Consider the following 21,395-nt stretch of genomic DNA (forward strand, 5'->3'; position numbering starts at 1 on the left):
TGTGTGGTTTAGCTCCCCTAGTCGACCCAAGAGAAGGTAGGATCCTGTAGCTGGGAAGGCTCTTGTTCTTTGAGAGCGGGCTCTAGCGAATTTTCTTTATTCCTTTTTTTTTCTCTATCTGTTTTTTCTTTTCTTCTTTTGCTTTTTTTCTTCTGCGATTTTTATTGCTTGCTCCTGTGCTTTCCCCGCTCCAACCGAGGTTATGTTGGTGGACTGTGTGTGTAGTCATGCTGACATGGCCTTATTCTACCAGTGAATTGTAAATTCATGCCTTTCTTCTACTTGTGTCCCAATTGTGTTTCTGTGATTTAATGATTCATTTGCTATTGCTCCCAGCTTCAGAACAAGCAGCTGATTGTATGATCATGGTGTGGTAGTAAAGGTTGTAGCAGGGGAACTAAAAATGAAAACTATACTATAGGCTTTGCTCCAGTTAATCTGTAATCCATCCTTGTAATGGTGGAGATTATGACAATGCAATTATAGGTGAAAGTAAGCAAGCAAGCTAGGGTTTTAATATAATAAGTGGCCTGGAAGTTAGTTAGGAGGTGAAGTTCATAGTTTAATAGTTATACTGTTTTTATTGTTTTTCATGCCCTAATGCTAAGAAACACTAAACTACTTTTTGAAGAAGCCATGTCAGCCTTAATGGTTTTGGCGGTGTACCGTAAATTACCGGATTATTATAATAGCGGGGAATGTGTTTATTACCTGTTAGCTGCCACCTACTTTCCCAAGCCTCACCCAAATTTCTTGGCTGGCACTTCCACTGGCGGTGCAACGAACCATGGCTCCCAAACTAGCAGCGATCAACTAACTACCTCGCAGATGGCAGGAGCTGCTGGCTGTAGCAAGCGCGCCATTATCAGGATCCGGTCTAATCTGCGACCATCCACGCTGCGACGGTCGTATATCTGGTTGTGCCCAATCAAGCATGCCACCAAGATCACAGACTGCGTCATCAGATCTAAGAATAGAGGGAATGTGCTAGCCTCTAGGTACCTGGTACTGCTAGCAAAGTACGGAGTACAGTAGGAGCTAAACCTTAATGTCTTTAATTATCTGCTAGGTTCAACTGCAAAATCTCGACACCTTAGGCGCAAATATTAGTCATCGACGCAGCAGGCCATGTTCACTTTTGGTGGTGGTGCGGGCTGGTCTTTGAGCTGGGCGCTGCCTGTGCAAATGTTCGCACGTAGTCGCGTCAATGTCCGGCGATCCCTTGAGCCGGTATGCAGTTCTGTATCAATTCAGTTGCATGTCCGAAAGACATCATCGACGTCCACTTTCAGCCGCCTCAATGCAGATAAGATGCGTGGGGATAGAGATGGGACCAGCGAATCTCGATCATCGAGTATAAGACCCGGCAAGACACAGTACAGGCTTATTGAATACGTCGAAGACCTCGACGGATACAGGCCCGGTGGATATCATCCTTTGAGTATCGGGGACGACCTTGATGAGGGCCGATATCAACTGGTTGACGAACTTGGGTACGGAGGATACTCGACTATATAGCTAGCCCGTGACCTACAGGTGGCTAGATACGTAGCGGTGAAGGTCATTACCGCTGATGCCAGTATCTATGCGCCTGAGGCTAGTCTTCTATGTTCTCTTGCAAAATCACCAGCTAGACCAGGAAGCGAAACTATTCCACCCCTCATCGAACAATTCTGGGCTGTCGGTCCCAATGGGAAGCATAGGTGTATCGTTACTCTGCCGGCACGAATGAGCCTATTTGATGCAAAAGAGGCTTCGACTTTCGGTCTTTTTCGGCCTAAGGTCGCGCAGTCGATTATTGCCCAACTCATCCGCGGAGTCGCATTTCTTCACGGTGAACATATTGTACACGGGGGTATGTGATACGTATAAATGATTGCAGCTAAATTGCTTAGCTGACTGCTTCAAGATCTTCATCTAGGCAATATTTTAGTCCAGTTTCCTAAAGTGATCGATCATTTTCCTACGTCAGAGTTATACGAGAGATTCGGAGAGCCGGAGTCAGAGGCTGTTATCCGTGTTGATGGCAAGCCATTGTCGAATGGCGTACCCGCAAATGTGTACGTTCCCGCTTGGTTTGGTGCTCGCAGCGATGATATTGCTTTAGGAGAGGAGAGGATCATCCTTACCGACTTTGGAGAATCTTTTAATCCACATGAAACCCTCAGGTTCTCCTCAAAGACCCTTCCTCTCCTCCAGCCACCTGAAGCCAGGTTCTCTGACGAGCCTCTCTCCTTTGCCTCTGACATTTGGACACTTGCCTGTACTATCTGGGAGATTTTTGGCCTACGGCCTTTGTTTGAGGCTTTTTACCCTACTGCAGACCGCGTCACCGCGGAGCAAGTTGAAGCCATTGGCATATTACCTCCTGAGTGGTGGAAAAAGTGGAGTAGAAGGCTGGAATGGTTCAACGAGGAGGGCGAGTTGGATTTGAAACCAGATGTGTCTAGGGGTCACGACAGCATGCGCAGGACCTAGGACAAGAGGTTTAGCTACTGCATACAGGAGCCTCGGGCTAGGGCAGGCCTAGAGACCGTGACAGAGAAAGAGAGGAGGGCTTTCGAGACGATGCTTCGATCGATGCTAGTCTTCCGGCCGAACGAAAGAGCGACAGTACAGCAGGTATTGCACTCCGAATGGATGAAAGGATGGAGAGAACCGGCTCTTGAAGAGAGCTGGAGCACTGTCAATTCTGTGATGAAAGGGAAATGAAAGATTGCGAATCAAACCTGACATCAATTCTAGAATAACAATAACCATGCCGGCATAATAAAGCCTAGACAGATTACGATTGCCCTTCACTTACATTCGCATCTCTATTTCGCGTCACCCAATGGGCAATGTCGACAACAAACGCCGGGAGGCTCCTGCTTTCACGCCGTGTTGACAAAAAAGAATTTCGGATCTTGATCTTCGTAGATTGCTTTAAGGTTGAAACAATTTTCAAGGGCCACATCACGAGCTTTCTGGATATTTTCCCTGAAGCTCTCCCTGCTCACCCGTGACTGATGCCAAGTAGCATATTCCTTGACGGCTATATCAAGAAGTCCAGGAATACCAATTGGATCAGTTTGCTTGGGAGCTGGGTTCGTACATTCAGCAGCGGCGGTAGTTGCGAACCAGATGACATGTTGATCCACATGTAGAGCTGCCCGAGCATTTTTCCCGTCTTTCAAGTTGCTAATTCTCCTCAGCATAAAGTTGTTCGCGAAGACTATGGGGAATGTTGTCTGGGTTTCGATGAACCCTCCCAGTAAGCGCTAGGATTGCCACCAGGGCTGCAAGGGCGGAGAGATGACAGCTGGTGGAGTTGTTTGAATTGTTTGCATTTCTCTGGAAGGTTCCAGGAATACACATAACACGTAACCCCCATACACACATGAGCATGCGGTATGTAACTTGGTTTTGTAAGTATCTGTATTAGTAAAAAACCGGGAAATTAACACTTCCATTCCTTTCTTAATACAATTTAGTGTGATTTGGCATTAGGGTTCGCAATGTCGACGGAAGGTCGGAAGCAAGAAGTCAGAGCTAGGACAGTAAGGCAAAATAATCAAGTAACGAACAACCCCGGTCGTCTATGCTTCCTACATATCCAGTAGACTACTGTGTTGTGTCGTCATGAAAACTTAGACGCTGCCCGCCGCGGCCTAATACGTTATCCATTCGGCGCTATTTTTTAGTGAGAAGTCAAGTGGAGCTGCAGCTAAGAAGAAGGCCAAACAACGCTAAGAGACCTCCTCCCAAAACCAGGCCATGCATACACTTCCGATCACCGTAGCCTAAATAATGTTGGCAACTGAGAAGCTTTTTCCAAACCTCGTCGTGGGAAACGGTGTTGCGCCAAGTTGCAAGTGATCCGTTGATTGGATAGACTACGGAGCAATGTACTCAGCGTCACGTGACTCAGAGATATTTGTTGAAGTGAGTTGTTGATTGGATAACTATCTGAGACTCCGTACCTCGCTACTCTACCTCTATTCAGGGGTATCATGTGTGGTCACGTGACCCCGTATCATAGTTGATCCGCGCCGAGAGAGATCTTCGGATGCATCACGTCAGCACTCGGATTTCCAGCAAATTTCCAGCTCTGGTTGGAAGAAGCTCTGTATGAAGAATACTTTGAGAAGACACCATGAACCCCGCATGCAGAGCCCTCCCGCGCCGTCAAGGGGTGTTCTCTCGCCTGCCTCTTAAGTGTGGCCGTCATTACTCTCTGCATCATCCACGTCCAGTGCTCCTCGCATCTCGAAACGACCATACGCGTGCTTCCTGCACCCACCATCTCCGAGCTCAGTTCCCGCATCAGGCCACTTTCCGCGCTACTTCGACTATGGCTTCCGAGCCTCAGTTTGCCACGGGAGTCGACCCCCAGCAGGCACTTCCCCTGCTAAATGCCCTGCAAGGCCAAGGGTGGAGCTTAGACGAAGAGAGCATTGGCATCAAGAAGACCTTTTATTTCCGCTCATATTTTAAAGCAGTGGTAGGGTGGCTTCGGCTTCCCCCCCTTTCCCGGATTCCCCGAGAACTTACCTTTCCGTGGGTTATTTTTCTTTCTATTTGGTGCAGGCTGATATAGAGTTTGTCTCGGACAATCAATAGAGTTTTGTGAATGTTATTGCGTCGCAGAGTGCCACAAAAAAGCACCATGCTACTATGACAGTTGTGCGTATCTTATTTCCACTTACTTTAGATCCAAGGTACATGGGTCCGCGAGGGACAGTAGACTGACTCATAGGTGGTAAAATAAGAGGATTGGATCTGTGGATGTTCATTGGACGACACACCATCCCCGAGGACTGACAGACAAGGACATCTCGATGGCGGAGTACTGCGAGCAGGCTGCCCAATTGATGGGTGCGGTGGAGGAGGGCCAGGGAAAGAAATGTGGGCCAGGATCGTAGGGTATTTCCCTATGCTCTATTCTGTAAATAAGGTGCGATGTACGGTTATAGGAATTATTTGTCGAGGCTTTCAAGGTTTGTTCTTGCTACTTTAGTTACCCGCATCATGGTCTGCATCTATGCTACGGAGTACTTGATTTGATCTTCGAGCACGAGACCGTGGTGCTGACTCATCCCCACGTTCAATTTCCTCCCGAGAATCACCCACCACCATACTATGCTTCCTCTACGGAGTAGCGCGGACTCATTGATGCGGTGGGTTCCCGTCCAAAGCTTCGGGTTCTGGCCTTAAAATTAATCTGAAGGTAAAACTGATGGTAATTGACGCTATAGGTAAGTATTTTCATTATACGAAGTTATGAACTGTTTGGGGGCTGATGCTGACTCCCCTTTCCAAGACTATTCAAGAATGGGAACGAGCCAGACCACCCGTAGCCTCACCTGCGATGGTCTCATTGGCTAACCTCGAAGTGATTCTGCTTCTCATCACCGACTAACGCAGACTAAAATTCTCTCTTAACGGAAACCGTTGTCTAAAGTGGAGATCGGAAAAGCTGATTCAGGGGTTCCGCGACTAGTACTAGAACCAGACCAGCAGCAGCAGCAACAACAACAACAACAACAATGAAGAGTCTCTCGATGGATGCGAGTCTCCATCTGCAGCAATTCGAGTCTGTTTGAACTCTCTTAGCCTGAAATAACGGTGGCTTTCAGATCCAGATCCCATTCTTCACCCATGAGCTCTCAGGGGTTCGCTCTGTAGGGATCGTTTCAGATCGGCTGGCAAACACGCCTAAACGATTAGTGTCTATTCTAGTCAACACCGGCCGGGATTGGCAGTTCGGCTGAATTTCAGCACAAAGAACAGGTCAGTCGATTTATTTTTGGTCATCCAAAGTGGTTTTTTCATTACGATTTTCCTTCCTCGCGTAAATGCCTTTTCGTCACACACACCCTCTCTCTCCCATCCACAATTCTATTCTCACGTCCGCGCTCACTTCCTCCCCTCTCCTACTTTCCTCGCGGCTTCGGCCAACAATGATAATGACTACAAACTTGTCAAAGTTCGGGGCATAAGCAGGACATTCCTTGATCCTTAGCTGAAGAGCATAATCAGTTTCTTGCACTGTGCACTTTCCCTCACCCAAATAGCTTCCAGTGCAATTCTTGCTCCAGCAAAGCTTGGTTCGAAGGAAGCAACCTCATGCTGCTCCCCTTGTCTGTCTGTCTTTTCTTTTATATGCGAAACACCATTCTTATTTGATACGCTCAGCCAAGGATAACCCCCACATATTACATTACAAGCCCTGCGCTACGACGACTCTTCAATTAGTTATCACTCACAAATGAATCATTCATTCCACCCGCTCTTCCTAGTCACTCTTTTTGTTGTCCTACAACCATACATCACGCAACTGATGCCATATGTGGAATGAAAGAATCCTTTTAATACATTATTAGTCTCAATATCACTCGCTTTTCGAAACAATTCTCCCCCTCCCGATCAATTGGACCGCAAAAGACGAACCATGTCCCTCGACACCAAAACCCCTCAATTGTCTGTTAGCGAGCGTAGAGGCCAACGATTGGCTCATTTACAAACAAATTTCAGTCGTCCAACCTCGCAATTGCCTACTGTCGCATCCTCTCGGCCGCTGCGTGTACGACCGTCAGACTACGAGGATGTTCAAGAAGAACGAGTGCCTTTGCAACCGGCAAATGTCAAACGGCAATCGTCCAAGTCTAGCCTCCGCTACATATTCAGCCGTGAAAAGGCTCTTCGAAAGCCCACTGACTCGAAGCTCTCCGGCATCGATGAGGTGCAGAATCTCATGAAAGATGCACAAGCTCCGAGTGAGACAACCGCTCCATTATCGCCAACTGCTTGTGCTACACCTCAGACCGCAACAACCGTCCCTACTCTCGTTACTTCCTCGCCAATAGACTCGGATCGATCTAGGACGCCTTCCAATCGACGACCAAAACCCCACGACCGCCAGCAGCTGGCCAGCGATGTAGGGTGGAAACCCCCGCCGCTTTTCCAAGCCTATCCACAAGCAATCAAGCACACCACCCTTGAAGCTCCAGCTTTATCTGCGGATTCCATTGTACGCCTTCACGCTACATTCAAAGCAAAAGGAAGCAGCCTTGAGGATCTTGATCTACATCTCACTCACTCAGCGAATGGTGAACCTTCGGAGGATCTTACAGCACGAAGGAGAAAGCTGGAGAAGGAAAGAAAGAAGTATTTGCGAACGTTATCCGAAAATATTGACAAGAACGAGTGGTCCCAGAAGGTCTACCTGCTTGCGACATCTGGGTACATTCTACAATACTCAGGCAGGGGCAAACATGACCGATTACCGGAGAAAATGCTTCTTCTGGGGCCTAAGTCTGTGGCATTCGCTAGTGACGCGATTCCGGGGAAACATTGGGTGCTACAGGTGTCACAAACCGCTGAGGAGGATGGCACAAATCCTATCGAAACATCCAGGCCTATTTTTTCACGTCTTGGGTTTCACAGATCCCACGCTCGGCGGTTGGCACGCAATTTTCTTCTAGTGTTCGATGATCCCGATGAAATGAGCGCCTGGCTGCTGGCTGTTCGGGCACAAATCGAGACTCGCGGCGGCAATAAGTATGTGTCTGAAGGGGTCTTCGACGAAGAAATGGAGTCTCAACTGCGAAGCACGCCCAGTATGCGACAACTGATAAAGAAGGATCCCAACCGCTTTTCAACTATGCTTCTCCAGCCGCAGCAATCCGACAAAGAGTCGAGTGTCGGTGATCAATCCCGTCGCAACTCCTATGTCTCTCTCCATCGCCGGTCGATGGTGATCCAGCCCACACCGGAATCCCGCGCTGGGTCAGTGTCCACTACTCAAACAGAGTCAATTCCCACCACGGAAAATCCGGGACGCTTTTATGCTACGCTTGCCTCTCCTCCACTCTCTGATGGCAAGGTCATATCCGAGGCTGCGTCTCCAGTGACAAGGCCTGCTAGTCCCACATTCTCGAGCCCGAAAAAGAGACGGTCAATGTTTCTTCCACAAACGACAAGTTCCGAGATTGCTCAAATACCCCGAGCCCAGTCGACCGTACCGGACGCTTACATCCGAAGCACCTCCCCCCCAGCTCCTAACTTCAGCGTCCCATCCTTCAGCAAGCGTTTCGCGGCACGTCAAGACATCCCGCAGGTTCCTCATTTGCCTTCTTCGGCTCACGGTGATCATCCGGACGACACTTCAATGGATACCCTATCTATTTTCTCATCGCCGCCCCAATCGCCTAGCCGACAAATGCCCAGCATTTCACAGAGAGATCCACGCGACCACCGCCGACCATCCAATAGGCGCGACCTCCTCAAGCAGCAGCTTCGTGGGTCGAATTCCGAAGATTCGCTGGGACACGTCGGCCAAGATCAAGAGTGTATGCATCTTCGCTATTCGCATTTTCCAGGAGATAGTATGCCGGCCTTGGCTACTGCCTCTGGTTTACTGCCTACAAGTACCCTAGCCAGCGTCCAACCATCAGAACACTCCCTAATTTCGCAATTCCCTAAACCCGCATCTGAGGTAAACAACACGTCCGACCAACACAATCAACAAATTCGCTCCTTACTTTACTACAAGCCTGAGTCTACCAGTCGCCCCTCATCCATCATCATATCGCGACGTAAAAGCATGTCCGGGCTCTCCATCGGGCCACCAGTTGCACCTCCTCCGAACTGTCCCCTGCCAAAAATCCCTTCTACATTTATCAAGGCTTCTGCGCAATCCGGCTGGTCCAAACAGTCCGCACCAACATCCTCTATCGAAGGCTCCCATGAATCCTTGCCTACATCCTCCCCTGATTCCCCTCCTGGCCATATTCCAAAGACGACACGAAGCGTTTCCTCTCATCAAATGATTCATGGAATATAGGAAATTCTTATTTCACACCTACTCCAAAATTACGTACTCATGGAAACGTTATAACTATGCTCCTTGCTGCCATCCATCCTTTGTCACCAAGGATAAGCTCCGTCATTGCACTATCTAGGTCAAATCTTTTCCTTTCTGTCATGACTACAACAGTCTTCCAATTCAATCATTAGCACCATATCATCTATTCAGCAATCTAGCGTTCATTCTATCATCTATCCCTCTTTTTCTCTCTCTTTTTTTTTCTCCTCCCTGTACTATCATATGATACCAGATATCCTAATTTTCCTTATCTGTTGGCTCAGGGCGTGCATTTGGTCTTGTGATTAATTCTCTCCATGATATCCCATGCTGTGGCATTTTTGTCTTTGTATATAAGATTTTCTTTCTTCTTCCTGTCTTATATTTTGAATATTACTTTCTGTACTATAGGTATGGCTTTGGTTTAATATATGGTATCCTAGTGGTGGATATAGAATGGGATATTGAAATTATCTTTTCTCAGGCCCTGTAATAGCTCCGCCATCAATAGTGCAAGACTTTATTTGACCTATTCTGGTCTTCGACAGCCTGTTTTTCCCATTCACTTTCCCGAATCATCTTGCTGGTTCCCCTCAGACTCCGGAATTCCTGGTTGTAATTCATAACACTCTTTTAGGAAGATATTTTCAGGCAGATCATTTCTCCACATAATGTTACAGATTTTATGGATGGTAAGTAGTTTTCTATTACCTTTTTATATTGAGAGAATGTTCAGGGCATCCTTTATCTAATTTCTCTCTCTATATACCTATCGATGTAAGTGGATGAAAGATCAAGGAAACCACTTTGTATATAATATATACCGTTTATTTAAGTATTATCTACAGGTATACTCTATATATTCCCATGGTAAGACATCCTTTTATAAATTTATGAAATTTAAGAGATTACCTACAAGAGAATTTAATGCCCATTGCCTCCAGCAGTTCATTTTTGGCATTTTAGCTCCGCCACTAGAGCTGCACCAGCTAATCCAACTACTCGTAGACTCGTAGGTAATGGAGGCTAGACCTCGATGTCAGCAGCTATTTAATAACTAACTAGTTAATCTGCGGCTAAAAGAGAACCAGATCTAGATCATTATAGCTAGAATCTGCCTGTTACCAAGTGCTAGTGTGCGCTATTTTATAGGGAATTCTAGGTATTTTAAAGTAAGCAACCACTGTTAACCATACTTATTTATATATTTTGATCCTCTACATAGACAATATAGATACCCTTTTACAAGCTATTTAGAGTTAATAAGAATAAATATTTAGTAATTCACCCCTCTTTAATAACAATCTCAATGTTAATAATGCTAATACATAAACCCTTCCCACAGGAACCGAGTTCCCCATCACAGGCGCTCTGATGGTATTCCCAGACAAGTTCTGCTTCATTGCAAACTGCGAGTTGCTGAAGAAGCAGGTTGTCATGCGCACCTAATTCTATGGGCCAGTCACTAAGGCGAGTGTTTTCCATCCAAACTAGGGTGCCCGGTCCGGGTTGAACAAGTATTGGATGTTGTATTCTAGCATTAGAGCCTTATATCTTTCCTTCTTTTTCTTCTTCCTTTTTCTTTTCTTCATACAAATCCATGTATTAATGGGCTTTGATATGCAATTGCCCCATTTTCCCCGCGTCAGGTTATAAAGATGTGATATCACGAGCAGGTCCAAGCAGTGCATTCATATCGGTTTCTACGTGGCTACTAGTATAATCCTGCTGAATGCTGTGCTTGGACAAGACAGCTTGCGGGTTAATATGCACCTTTAGCTCACCCATCAGGTTAGCATCATAGGAGAACTGTAGATTTACAGTGTCGTGTGTGAATTTGTATGCATTGTGATCTTTATCGCGCATGGCCTCCTGGCCCATATGGCGCAATCATATTCGCACCGGCTTCCGGCCCGCGCCGTCGGCGTCCATCACGATCCCTGGAAGCGCATGTTGGCCCGACCAATACCTAAACAACGATTCGGTGGGGTCAATGGTTAGCCTGGCGGAGTAGTCCTGCTGTTCTATGCCGAGGACATTCGCAGAGCGCGCTGGTGCCGGCTCGCTCGAAGGAAGACTGGTGGCGTCTAGCAAACCCCAGAAACAGAGCACGCGCGTCTCAAGGTACAAGTGCTGCATGATAAACAAGGCTAGGGAGTTTTGGAGGGCGTGCATACCTGAAGAAAATCGATGGAAGGCCTGGGTCAGGGTGCAGCGCTCCGGATTACTGCTTTTCTTCTTCTTCTTCTTCTTCTTCTGTGCCTCCGCTGCGGACTGGTCAACTAGGGCTTTGCTGTACACCTATGTATGTACGAAGTATAGGGCGGCATTGTAGGGCACGACCAATCTATTGCGCGCCACAACCCGGTCCACGATCACGGTCATCTCCTTTTGAAGTTTCTCCTGATGGGCATCTGGAATGGCGTCCGCAAACTCTTGCAGCAGGCTGTCGATGTTCTTTTGGTTCGTGATGATCTAAGATTCACGCACGAAGGGTCCACCAGGCTGCGTGAGGATCTTCATGACGCGCTTCGCCTCATCGATAGCCTGATCGCTGGCCTCGAACCCGGCATTAATCGTTGCAGGGTCCAGTTCCTCTTCAGCAGGCACCTTCTCGTATTTCTCCCTCGCTTCCTCTGTGGCTTGAAGGTAAGCACAGAGCTGAAGAATGGGGGATTATCTATCGATCCGGCTGGCAGATTTTACCGTCTGGTACGACGAGCTATCGCATCCATAGATTTTGCTGAGCATACCTCTACATATATATATTTAAGAAAACAGGGTTAAAGATTTACTACAAACGATTGTATAAGTTTCCTCCTAGGTAGGCGGAAATACTCTTTACCAGGAGGTTGATGCTGATGAACCGGGTTATATGTAAGGTGGGGATCGCGTCCACTCGATCAAAGCTCCGGATAAGAGGGTATAATTTGATTTGGGTAGAAACAACCTGGAAAACAGTTGTGACTTCTTGTTTTAGCCATATTTTGCCCTGCAACTCTCTTCAGATATCTGCTTCTCGGTTCTTGGTTCTTGGTTCTCCCTGAAAGTAGTTCACATGTCTTATATCTGCAGTGCGTTTCTGGCACTTTGAACTTGGATTTAGGTGGTTGTATAAGAAGAATGGTAGGAAAGTTAAAAGGAAAAGAAGTACTAAACTAAATTTAATTTGAATTTGATGGAGATACACTCACTCACTACATTTCTAATGAACAATAAACGGCTGTGGAACATGGCGGTAATTTATAGAGCTTTATTGGCATGGCCTTTTTTCCCCCTGTTCTCGCCAACCTGTAGTTATCTCTCCATGACAGACTGCAGAGCTGTGATATTCAACTTGGTGTTGGGACGAACTCATCAGACACCGACCTGTACATCGCTATTATTGATACTACAAAAGGACCAGGGCTGGTGGTAGTTTAGCCATGGCAAAGCATCGTTACGCTCTCGTATCAATTCCTAGACGACTCCCTTCATACCCCCTAAGGAGAAGCCCTTATGGCCAGGCTCAAGAATACCAGTTAAGACAGAAAAAGAAGGGTAAATACCGAACAGCAGAAAGAAAAACTAGGCGCAGCAACTCATAAATTTTATGCGCAAGCAATGCAAATGGAAAGCGCGTGCGAATTTTCAAATGAAGAGTTTTATATAAATTACTCTTCTGTCACCTCCTCAACTCTAGCCGTGAGATCACGCTTCACGGGACCAGCCGCGTCCGGGGTTGCAGTGGTGGTTGCGGTAGGAGTCGACTCAGTTACCTCAGAACCAGCAGCTTCAGGTGCAGCGCCAGATGCCTTCTTGGACTTCTTCTTCTTCCTCTTTGTCTGTAAATCTCAATTAGTAAGGTAATCAAGAATAAGAGAGTAAGGAAGGTACCTCTTGCCAGCCCCACAAGGGCTTGAAACTATCGAAGAAACCAACATCCTCAAATAAATTGGGGAATAACCAAAGACCAGGTGGTACAGCGAAGACAGTAATGCAGAACAAGATCAGGCGGAAGATAGCCATGGCAAAGAACAGACCAAGCAGGCCCATCATACCCACGCTAAGGTACCAGACTCCTTGTCTCAGCATGATAGGCCACAAGGGGAAGAGCACAACGGCGAAGATACCGGCAACCACCGCGGCAGCCATGGCCTTCTGCTTCCATTGGGGACCCTCGTAAAGCCAGACATAGTGCATCATTGGGTTTGCTTCTTGATGTTGTTCAATCTTAACCGTCCACAACCCCTTGACTCGTTTTGCGGGTTTGGCATGACCATGGCCGGCGTGGGGGTCCACTTTAGACACTCGTAACGCAAGCAGAGACAGTGGGAGGAGTTTGAATACATTCTCAGCCGAAACACGATCTGTCACTGGCGGTAGTAGCGGGTTCTTTTTCTGAGCTTTCGCGTAGGCAGGGGATTCAAGGGCACGGATGGCACGTTTCACTAAAATTGGTCGGGTTAGCGTGTTATCGCCCAAGTTTCCTTATGCAAAAAAATACAACCAACCTTTGAACATATCTTTTCTCTGTCCATCCATTATACAAGTCCTGGTTTTCAGATTCTGCGATTTCAAGAACTTGGCAACCGCGATCGCCTTGGGGTTTGGAGGATTCGAGGGGTTAACAGGCACTTGGTGAGTCTGTGGTTGTGGTTGCTGCTGCGGGGCCTGCGCAGGCTGTCCAGGTTGCGCTGGTTGTCCGGGTTGAGGTGCCTGCCCTGGCTGCCCCGGCTGTGCCGGCTGTGCAGAGGGGCCTTGACCTTGCTGTTGCATCTGAGCTGCTTTCTGGTGTGCGGCAAGTGCACGCATCCTGAGCTGTGTGACGTATTGTTCAGTTGTCATTCCATGCTTTGCAGCTTCGGCGTTGAGCTGTTCACGCTGCTGCTTAGCAAATTCTTCCGGGGTCATTCCACGCCTGGCAGCCTCGGCTGCAAACTGCTGTTGCATGGCGGCGAGCTGTTGAGGGGACGGCTGGCCTGGGGCGGCCATTGTGGAAGGTGAGGTAGTAAGGAACCCGTGTGGAAGTCAAAAAAATACAGAAGGGTTAACAATTAAAAATGGCAATTCAGATAGAAGGATGAACAAGACAGGAGAATTAAAAAAAAAAGAAAGAAAGAAAGCCGAATATGGGATGAGGTAAAAGGGAAAGTTGAGGCCAAAGTGGACGTGGAACTCGAAAGTGGCCAGATAAGATGATTAAATCCACCTCACCGCCTTCGCTCTCCACTCCGGACCCTGTTCGAAGCTGCTTCGCTCGTTCTCTCCCTCATGCATAGTACAACTGCATCAACCTTTATGCATTATTTTATCTATATTCCATGCTTAAGATGGTCGCTTTTCCCTATCCACGCTTATTTTGACATATGGTTGCACCTTCATGTCCTTGAAATTTAATCCGGATAACTCCTTGTTGAAGGGATCTTGGGTTACCGTCCTCCTCGTCAGTATCGTCAAAGCACGAAAGCAAGAGTACTTGCGCTATGTTGGGGTATTTCCCTGCTAACGAACTGGTATTCAGAGCGAGCGAGATGTGGCCGGTCAAATTCCCATAAATTTCGTCACCATCCCGGCTGTCTCCGTCCGGACAGCATGTTTCGGGAACAACGTTTTCGAGAGAAACGCCGCTGAAAAATGCATCTCGAACCTACTAGCGGTGGGGTTTCGCCGTTTCGAGATCGATATATATTGGTCATCCGACCTACAACGCTGGCTCATATGTCCAGTATCGATCCCTGAGAGCGTCTATATAGAGACTCTCAGCGCGACACCCACTTCAACCGCCAATGTTGCGGAAGGAACTGTCACAGCAGAGATTGATTCCTCGTCGGGATATCTTCTCTACAATTTAGGATCGTATCAATGCTCAGACGGCCTCGATGCAGAAGATGTACTCGATATTTTCCTCGATTATTTTAAAGATACCAGCTCCCAGCTGAACATATATACTAGATGCCTGTCCTTCAATCTCCATGCTGCCACTAGTGCCACAGCTATTAATCAGCCAGCATCCGCAGTAGCCGAGGATCAACTTCCCACTAGATCCGATATTCTGAGTAATATGATTCGAAACAAGCTTGGTTCCTACATCTATACACCTTCGCGTCTATATTCCGAACGCCAAAACCTGAACGGGTCATGGTATGAAGTAGAACCCAGGTACAGGCCTATTGTTGAGTATTTCACTATCGAAGAGGATTCATCAGGCGTGCAAAGAACGCCGAATGGATGGCCCAGCACAAAATATCTACAACTAGCAGCACAGCGACGGATGCTTGTTGAATATGGATCTGTTGACCCACAACTTGGTGGCTACAACCTCTCAGCAGAGAACGAAGTTATATTCCCTCCAGGCTATTTAACTTCCACAATGCCTGTTTCTCTTGCGAGCGACGGGGGATTGGCCTCGGGCTGCTTATATAGCCCTGATGCTACTGATATATCCCAGGTCAACGGATCTTGGGCAATATCAAGCCAGATTTCAGTTCCCAGTAACCTCAGCAATGATCAAACACTTCGCTATTTATCCAATATGGCCGCCAATATGACGGCCTGCGGGCTAACTCCCTCCCTCAACAATACCTTGTTTAGCGAAACGGCTGATGAATCGTCTGACGCGTACCGCAACGTCTCGCTATCTTCCTCCTGGGCGTGGGCGGCCGGACAACCCCAAACTCCATCAACAGATGTAGATACAAACGAGCGATGTGCCGTCATGGACCTTTCCAGTATGGGCCGCTGGCGCAGTGCAAACTGTACGGAAGCCCGCCACTCAGCCTGTCGCGTCAATAACATGCCATTCACATGGACACTCTCCTCAAACACATATTCTTACGCGGATGCCTACACCAACGGCTGCGGAGATTCCGCCCCGTTCTCTGTGCCCCGCACCGGCCTCGAAAACACTTATCTTTACCGTCATCTTCTCTCTCGGCCTAGCGACGTAATTGACCCATCATCTTCAGACCCTCTCAAACACGAGGTTTGGATCGATTTCAACTCCATCGATATCCATACGTGCTGGGTATCCGGGGGCCCCGAAGCTATCTGTCCATACCGTGCAAACCCCCAGAAACTTGAAAGACGGACAGTCATAGTCTCTGCCATTGCAGGTATCGTGATTTTGATCATATTTGCTTTGACCTTGTTTGTAAAATGCAACGCCAACCGACGAAACTCGAGGAGGAATAGGCGTGTCATTCAGGGATGGGAGTATGAAGGGGTACCGTCGTAGTCTAATTTGTGTACTATAATATTACAGATCAACATTACGCATTGACGGAATAACAATAGAGTGTTCATTTGTATTGATTCCTAGACTATTTATCCTAATCTACGCCGGCAATAAGTACAGATGATAAGTAAGTATCACAATGAAATCCCATCCAAGCTCATGAAAATCTTGTCCTTCATCCAAGCATATTATTTCCATATCACATTATGCAAAGTTTGCCCGAAAAAAAAAAATAACCCTTCAGCTATTCTTTTCGAGTTGAAATTCGCTTATTCCCAAAAATTCAGGCTAGAGTACATCGACATCATAGCCCAGCGAACCGCGCCCAGCCAGCAGCCCGAATAGGAATAGAAGCATCATTCCCGGACTTGCTGATACCACCGCGACCTTCCTCCGCCATTTTCCCACTCACGTCTCGTCTTCGACCAACTCCCAGCCCAGCAATATAGTTTCCGTACGATAATGATGAGTCAGAACTCACAGGGCGATTGAAGTCCGCTCCCGAGTTACTGATAACGCGGCCCGTGCGGTCTCTCTCTGTTACTGCGGGATCGACAGGCTCGACTGCGTCGTAGGCTTTCTCCTTGATATCCTCGTCTTCCTGTTGCTTTAGAGCACCATAAGTGTTCTGTTTCAGGCTCTTTCGCTTCATCAACTTGCTCTTTTTCCGTCCTGGTTTTGATTCCTCAGGCCCGCTCACAGCTCGGGTAACGTTGAGTCCTGAGTTTCCGTCGAGATCACCATAAAAGCGGCCACTTTTAGCAGGGCTGTCAAGAGGAGGTACTCTGAGTGATGGTGTAGGGAACAGGTTAGGAATATCGCTCAGAATCATACGGTTAGGAGACTTTTTGGTATCGTCAACAACGTTGAGGACTGGCTGTGGCGTTGGTGGGTTCAGTCCCAAGGGATTAACCCTAAGGGTATTGGTGTCTGACTCGGCATCACTATCGACATGATCATGATATATTTGGATACGGTTATCGCCGATATCATGTTCATCATGGTCGTATAATCCACTCTTCCGTACATTATGAGCATCGTCATCGTTTCCATAGAACTCGTGCATAGCAAGAGACTCGTACTCGCCACGAATATCTTCAGATATAGGTTCACTAATCTCCCATTCGTAGCGCTGAGCAAGGGTCATCCAGTCAACGACGCCATTTGTCGACGCAGGAGTTTCAGCTCGACTGTAAACAGAAGAGGGTTCCCGAGCAGGAGATGCTTCATTTTGAGCGTCTTGTACTGGAGTAGTGGATCGAGACGAGTAAGCAACCCAATTTTCTGATGCAGGACTGACGCATTGGGATCGGCTTGGTAGTTCAGGAGATGGCTCTCGCACCGGGGTGCGAGGAATTGACGAGGTAGGGCGAGTGACAACATCGGTGTCATGCATTGGTATGTCGTAGTCCATATCCTCAAGGGTGTCTGCTCGGTGAGTGAATGGCATCTGCGGAATAGATGTTTGCGAGTTTCTGAGCTCATTAGAAATGTCAGTGGAGAAACGCGCCGAATTATCCTCTGACGACTGTGCTCGAGTGTGCATGAACGGAACTGTACGAGGGGGTCCAATCAGCGGCTCTGCCATTGAAGGGGTAGTTGAATCCAGTGTTGAGCTACTGGTATGTTTCTCTGCAATTTCTGACTTCGTTCGCTTATGGGGGCGAGCGGTTAAGTTGTCTTCCAGGGGGTTCAGATCTGGGGGAAGTTTGGTAATCTGACGGAAAATATTAAACAAGAAACCAGAAATCACAAGAGACACCAAGTGAAGGCCTCCATTAATCACGCTGAGGTAAAATGTTGACTGTGCAATCTTAGTTATCACATCAACATCAGAGCTCAGGAGTGTTTCCCAGCTGTAAGCGCTTGATGTATACTGTTCGTATCCCAGGTACGCTGCGAAAACGTAGAACGGTACCAAGCCGAGGTCTAGACTTGCTGCAAAAATCATATAACTGGCTTGTGAGCCCGGAGGCCGAGTAACTGGGGATCGACGTAGGTGATAAATGGCATAAATTGTGTGAAGAATTGCTACCGAGGGCTGGACAGAGTGTCAATATGACAGCGAATAAAAAGATACCTCAGAAGAATGACTTACGCCGGCTCGAACAATCCAGATTATTCTGGATGGCACATTTTTAATCACGATCGCACAGAATAACGAACCCAGGGCACCAAGGAGCGCAAGAACACGCAATCCGAGCTGTATCTTTCGCCCCCAGAATACCTTTGTCCTTGTCCTTGGGCCCATTGGAGTCCAGCGCGATTTTCCATCGGGGATATTGGAATACTAGATCAAGCGCGTTAGCACAGGTCTTCTTCTATAAGGTATTATTGAACATGAAAGTGCTGCGGCATACGGAGTCTGGGTGTCGGTTGAAATTGATCAGTGGCCCATCGGGCTTTGGCTTCGGCACTGGTCGAGTCCAGCTCGCCTTTGTGACAGCCTTAGGGTTGAAGGGCCGGTCAGTTGGACCCTTGAAGCGGTAGGCTTCTGGACGGCTGTAAAGGAATGGAGGAGATGAATTCCCCATAATCACCGTGGTGTGTGAAGCTCCGAGGAATGGATTGAAGCCCTCACCCACGCGGGAAGCGGGGGAAGGAGAGGAATGTGGGCAGGGTGTTGTTCAAGGTGAAGAAAGAGTGGGGTGGAATGCTCAGTGTCGGAAACAATTCAAAGTCAACGATGGCGGCACGACCAGAAACGAGAGAATAGGGAGGTAAAGTTATTGATTTCTTGACAGCACCTCGTGCATGCATTCAGGCATCTTACCAAACGCACCTGGGGACGTCAGATAGATGTATGCACTGTACTCCCCCAGCCGTACATTTGATTACCCGAAATGTCAACACCTGATTGTCGGCGCGGCAACCAGTTGGCACATCACGTGGCATTTGTCTATTTGCTGACATAATGCAGTTCACATGACCATACTCCACTTGGCCCTATAATAAGATGTCGCTGTGCTCCGTACTCCGTACAGAGTATCCGTACCTAGAGCACCCAACCATCCCGTCTTCGAGGATTGTCTGCACTTGATGAGGTATAGTTTGATAAAGATTCTCAAGCACCCTCTCATCAAGTGTATGCCAGACTTCTCTATCAGCCTGTATACGTATCTATAAAGTATTATTATTATTTAGAACCCACTCTCTCTCTCAGAGATCATAGATCGAAATCTCAGCAATGATTGTCGGCCCAGCAACCAATTCGATAAGATCACGTGGCACGCGTCATACTTTGAGTCACTGTATTATTATTAATCGAACTTTGATTTAGTTAACTAGTTAACTATTCATAATTTCCTGCTCCTGCACGAACACCAAATTACATCCTGGACGAGATGAATGTCCAGCGGGCGCCTTACATCTGTGCACAATGCACTTCTTGGGTTTCCCACCAGCCTCTACGTCGCTCCCATCGTCAAATTCTTTCACAATTCGCATGGCAACGCCGACATAACACACAGATCGCCCAGCGCACTCGGCCATTCCGAGTAGCCATTGTAGGCTCAGGGCCGGCGGGGTTTTACGCAGCATACCGTCTGCTGGCTAAAGTGGAAGATGCCATGGTAGATATGTATGAGAAGCTACCTGTGCCATTTGGCCTTGCGAGGTATGGTGTTGCTCCTGATCACCCGGAGGTTAAGGTATGCCTAACTACAATTGGAGGCTTTAAAGGAAGTCTAGCTTATGATCCATGTTTGTGACTAACCGTAATGTCGCAGAACTGCGAAGAGAAGTTTACAGAAGTTGCGGAGTCCCCACGGTTCAACTTTATCGGAAACATTGAGCTAGGTGACAGCCTGCCACTTCAAATCCTCAAGCCTCATTACGACGCCATTCTATTCGCATACGGGGCCCCGAAGGACAAGGAGCTAGGGATTCCAGGGGAGAACGCACTGCGGAATGTCTACTCTGCCAGGGAGTTTGTCGGATGGTATAATGGGCTTCCCGAGCACCGGGATTTAGCTCCGGATTTAACCACCGGTGAAAACGCGGTGATTATCGGTCAAGGCAATGTGGCCCTAGATGTTGCTCGGATATTGTTATCGGATGTGGACCGTCTTCGCCAAACTGATATTGCAGATCATGCGCTGGAGGAGCTCTCCAAGAGCAAGATCAAGCGGGTTAGAGTCGTTGGCCGTCGAGGGCCTCTGCAGGTATGCCCCCACGTTGGTCCTTTTGAGGGTTGATTCTGATGGTTTTCATCATAGGCAGCATTTACGATCAAGGAAGTCCGAGAACTTCTGCAGCTTCCGTCTGTTTCATTTGACCCGATACCCAAAGACTTGTTTCCCCCGGAGGAAGTCATCGCGGCCCTTCCCAGGGCCCAGAAAAGGCTCATCCAACTTCTCGCGAAAGGTTCTACGAATGACCCTGCCACAGCTACAAAATCGTGGTCTTTGGATTTCCTTCTCTCACCGGAATGCCTCAATTGGTCCCCTGTCTTCCCGCACCGCCTGTCCCACGTCCAATTTTCCCGAAATCAACTAGATCCTGCGAACCCTTTCATTCCAAGTGCCAAGGTTACGCCCAAGTATCTCTCCAGCGGCAAGCGAGCTCAGATCGATATCCCTGCAAACACATTTTTCCGCAGTGTCGGCTATAAATCACTCCCATTGTCCGGATTAGAGGATCTAGGTATTCAGTTTGACAGTAGCCGCGGGGTAATTCCGAATGATGGTTTTGGACGTGTGACCGGCGGTTGGAGCACAGGACCCAGCGAAACACTTCCAGATGGGTCCCTGATCTCTCATTTACCAGGACTTTACTGTGCTGGATGGGTCAAGCGCGGGCCAACGGGCGTAATCGCCACAACAATGACAGATGCATTCAGCACTGCTGAAGCGATAGCTACGGATCTGGCGGAAAGACCTAACCGAGGCACCTGGTTAAACTCCCCTAGCTACAGCACAGGCCTTGGCTGGGAGGGTGTCCAACCTGAAGCAGAAAAGCGAGGTCTCCAAGCTACGACCTGGGAGGATTGGCAACGCATTGACCGCGCGGAGCGAGAACGGGGCCTACAGAAGGGCAAGGTCCGTGACAAGTTTGGACGGGTAGAGGAGATGCTAGAAGTTTTGTCCTAATAGGTTTACTGATCAAAGAAACCAAAATAGAGGAATGTACAGCACAATAGACGAACCAAATAGAGATCTTTCCGCTTCTCATATTATCAACAATTCAACCCATGAGTCCCAATGAATCCAGTATTCCTATAAAAGAAATTTTTTTTTTTTTTATCAAACACGCTACGTACCGGGTAATCACCAGGAATTTCGCCAAGCCTCTGAGTAGAATCTGCACAGTCTCTAAATATGGGTTATGAGG

The 21,395-nt window shown here is 47.8% G+C and overlaps 9 protein-coding genes across 9 annotated transcripts; 6 read left to right on the forward strand and 3 right to left on the reverse strand.

Annotated features, from left to right (window-relative positions):
* Positions 1–1,207: 1,207 nt before the first annotated feature.
* On the forward strand, positions 1,208–2,478 carry P175DRAFT_0510759 (uncharacterized protein; the record flags this gene model as incomplete). The annotated part of the gene is made up of 5 exons (XM_040898539.1): positions 1,208–1,230; positions 1,293–1,479; positions 1,519–1,855; positions 1,910–2,328; positions 2,374–2,478. 5 exons carry the CDS (start codon positions 1,208–1,210, stop codon positions 2,476–2,478), a joined length of 1,071 nt encoding a protein of 356 aa, XP_040750904.1.
* P175DRAFT_0441270 (uncharacterized protein) lies at positions 2,479–2,712 on the forward strand (the record flags this gene model as incomplete). The annotated part of the gene is made up of 1 exon (XM_040894067.1): positions 2,479–2,712. A coding segment is annotated over one exon (234 nt), but the record flags the coding sequence as incomplete, so codon positions are not given.
* A 1,381-nt stretch (positions 2,713–4,093) lies between these two features.
* Positions 4,094–4,991, forward strand: P175DRAFT_0503050 (4a-hydroxytetrahydrobiopterin dehydratase). Its single transcript, XM_040897538.1, has 3 exons — positions 4,094–4,483; positions 4,603–4,665; positions 4,752–4,991. Exons 1-3 carry the CDS (start codon positions 4,136–4,138, stop codon positions 4,902–4,904), a joined length of 564 nt encoding a protein of 187 aa, XP_040750906.1. The 5' UTR covers positions 4,094–4,135; the 3' UTR covers positions 4,905–4,991.
* Positions 4,992–6,433: 1,442 nt separating this feature from the next.
* P175DRAFT_0533955 (peptidase family M20/M25/M40 protein) lies at positions 6,434–8,827 on the forward strand (the record flags this gene model as incomplete). Its single annotated transcript, XM_040900096.1, has 1 exon — positions 6,434–8,827. One exon carries the CDS (start codon positions 6,434–6,436, stop codon positions 8,825–8,827), a length of 2,394 nt encoding a protein of 797 aa, XP_040750907.1.
* Positions 8,828–10,498: 1,671 nt separating this feature from the next.
* Positions 10,499–11,599, reverse strand: P175DRAFT_0494640 (uncharacterized protein; the record flags this gene model as incomplete). Its single annotated transcript, XM_040896024.1, has 5 exons — positions 10,499–10,657; positions 10,751–11,149; positions 11,213–11,323; positions 11,375–11,509; positions 11,555–11,599. The coding sequence occupies 5 exons, from the start codon at positions 11,597–11,599 to the stop codon at positions 10,499–10,501; spliced, it is 849 nt and encodes a 282-aa protein (XP_040750908.1).
* Positions 11,600–12,028: 429 nt separating this feature from the next.
* On the reverse strand, positions 12,029–13,980 carry P175DRAFT_0482992 (Sec62 family protein translocation protein). Its single transcript, XM_040895512.1, has 3 exons — positions 13,342–13,980; positions 12,725–13,278; positions 12,029–12,672 (listed from the first exon to the last, which is right to left on the reverse strand). The coding sequence occupies exons 1-3, from the start codon at positions 13,820–13,822 to the stop codon at positions 12,502–12,504; spliced, it is 1,206 nt and encodes a 401-aa protein (XP_040750909.1). The 5' UTR covers positions 13,823–13,980; the 3' UTR covers positions 12,029–12,501.
* Positions 13,981–14,133: 153 nt separating this feature from the next.
* On the forward strand, positions 14,134–16,064 carry P175DRAFT_0517770 (Lectin C-type domain protein; the record flags this gene model as incomplete). The annotated part of the gene is made up of 2 exons (XM_040899005.1): positions 14,134–14,273; positions 14,352–16,064. Exons 1-2 carry the CDS (start codon positions 14,211–14,213, stop codon positions 16,062–16,064), a joined length of 1,776 nt encoding a protein of 591 aa, XP_040750910.1. The 5' UTR covers positions 14,134–14,210.
* Positions 16,065–16,120: 56 nt separating this feature from the next.
* Positions 16,121–18,865, reverse strand: P175DRAFT_0503054 (uncharacterized protein). Its single transcript, XM_040897539.1, has 3 exons — positions 18,425–18,865; positions 18,163–18,354; positions 16,121–18,105 (listed from the first exon to the last, which is right to left on the reverse strand). The coding sequence occupies exons 1-3, from the start codon at positions 18,596–18,598 to the stop codon at positions 16,369–16,371; spliced, it is 2,103 nt and encodes a 700-aa protein (XP_040750911.1). The 5' UTR covers positions 18,599–18,865; the 3' UTR covers positions 16,121–16,368.
* Positions 18,866–19,192: 327 nt separating this feature from the next.
* Positions 19,193–21,263, forward strand: P175DRAFT_0503055 (NADPH-adrenodoxin reductase). The gene is made up of 3 exons (XM_040897540.1): positions 19,193–19,714; positions 19,793–20,227; positions 20,282–21,263. Exons 1-3 carry the CDS (start codon positions 19,409–19,411, stop codon positions 21,152–21,154), a joined length of 1,614 nt encoding a protein of 537 aa, XP_040750912.1. The 5' UTR covers positions 19,193–19,408; the 3' UTR covers positions 21,155–21,263.
* The last annotated feature ends 132 nt before the right edge of the window (positions 21,264–21,395 follow it).

Source organism: Aspergillus ochraceoroseus (genome assembly GCF_002846915.1).
Source record: "Aspergillus ochraceoroseus IBT 24754 chromosome Unknown P175scaffold_6, whole genome shotgun sequence".
Classification (NCBI taxonomy): Eukaryota; Fungi; Ascomycota; class Eurotiomycetes; order Eurotiales; family Aspergillaceae; genus Aspergillus; species Aspergillus ochraceoroseus.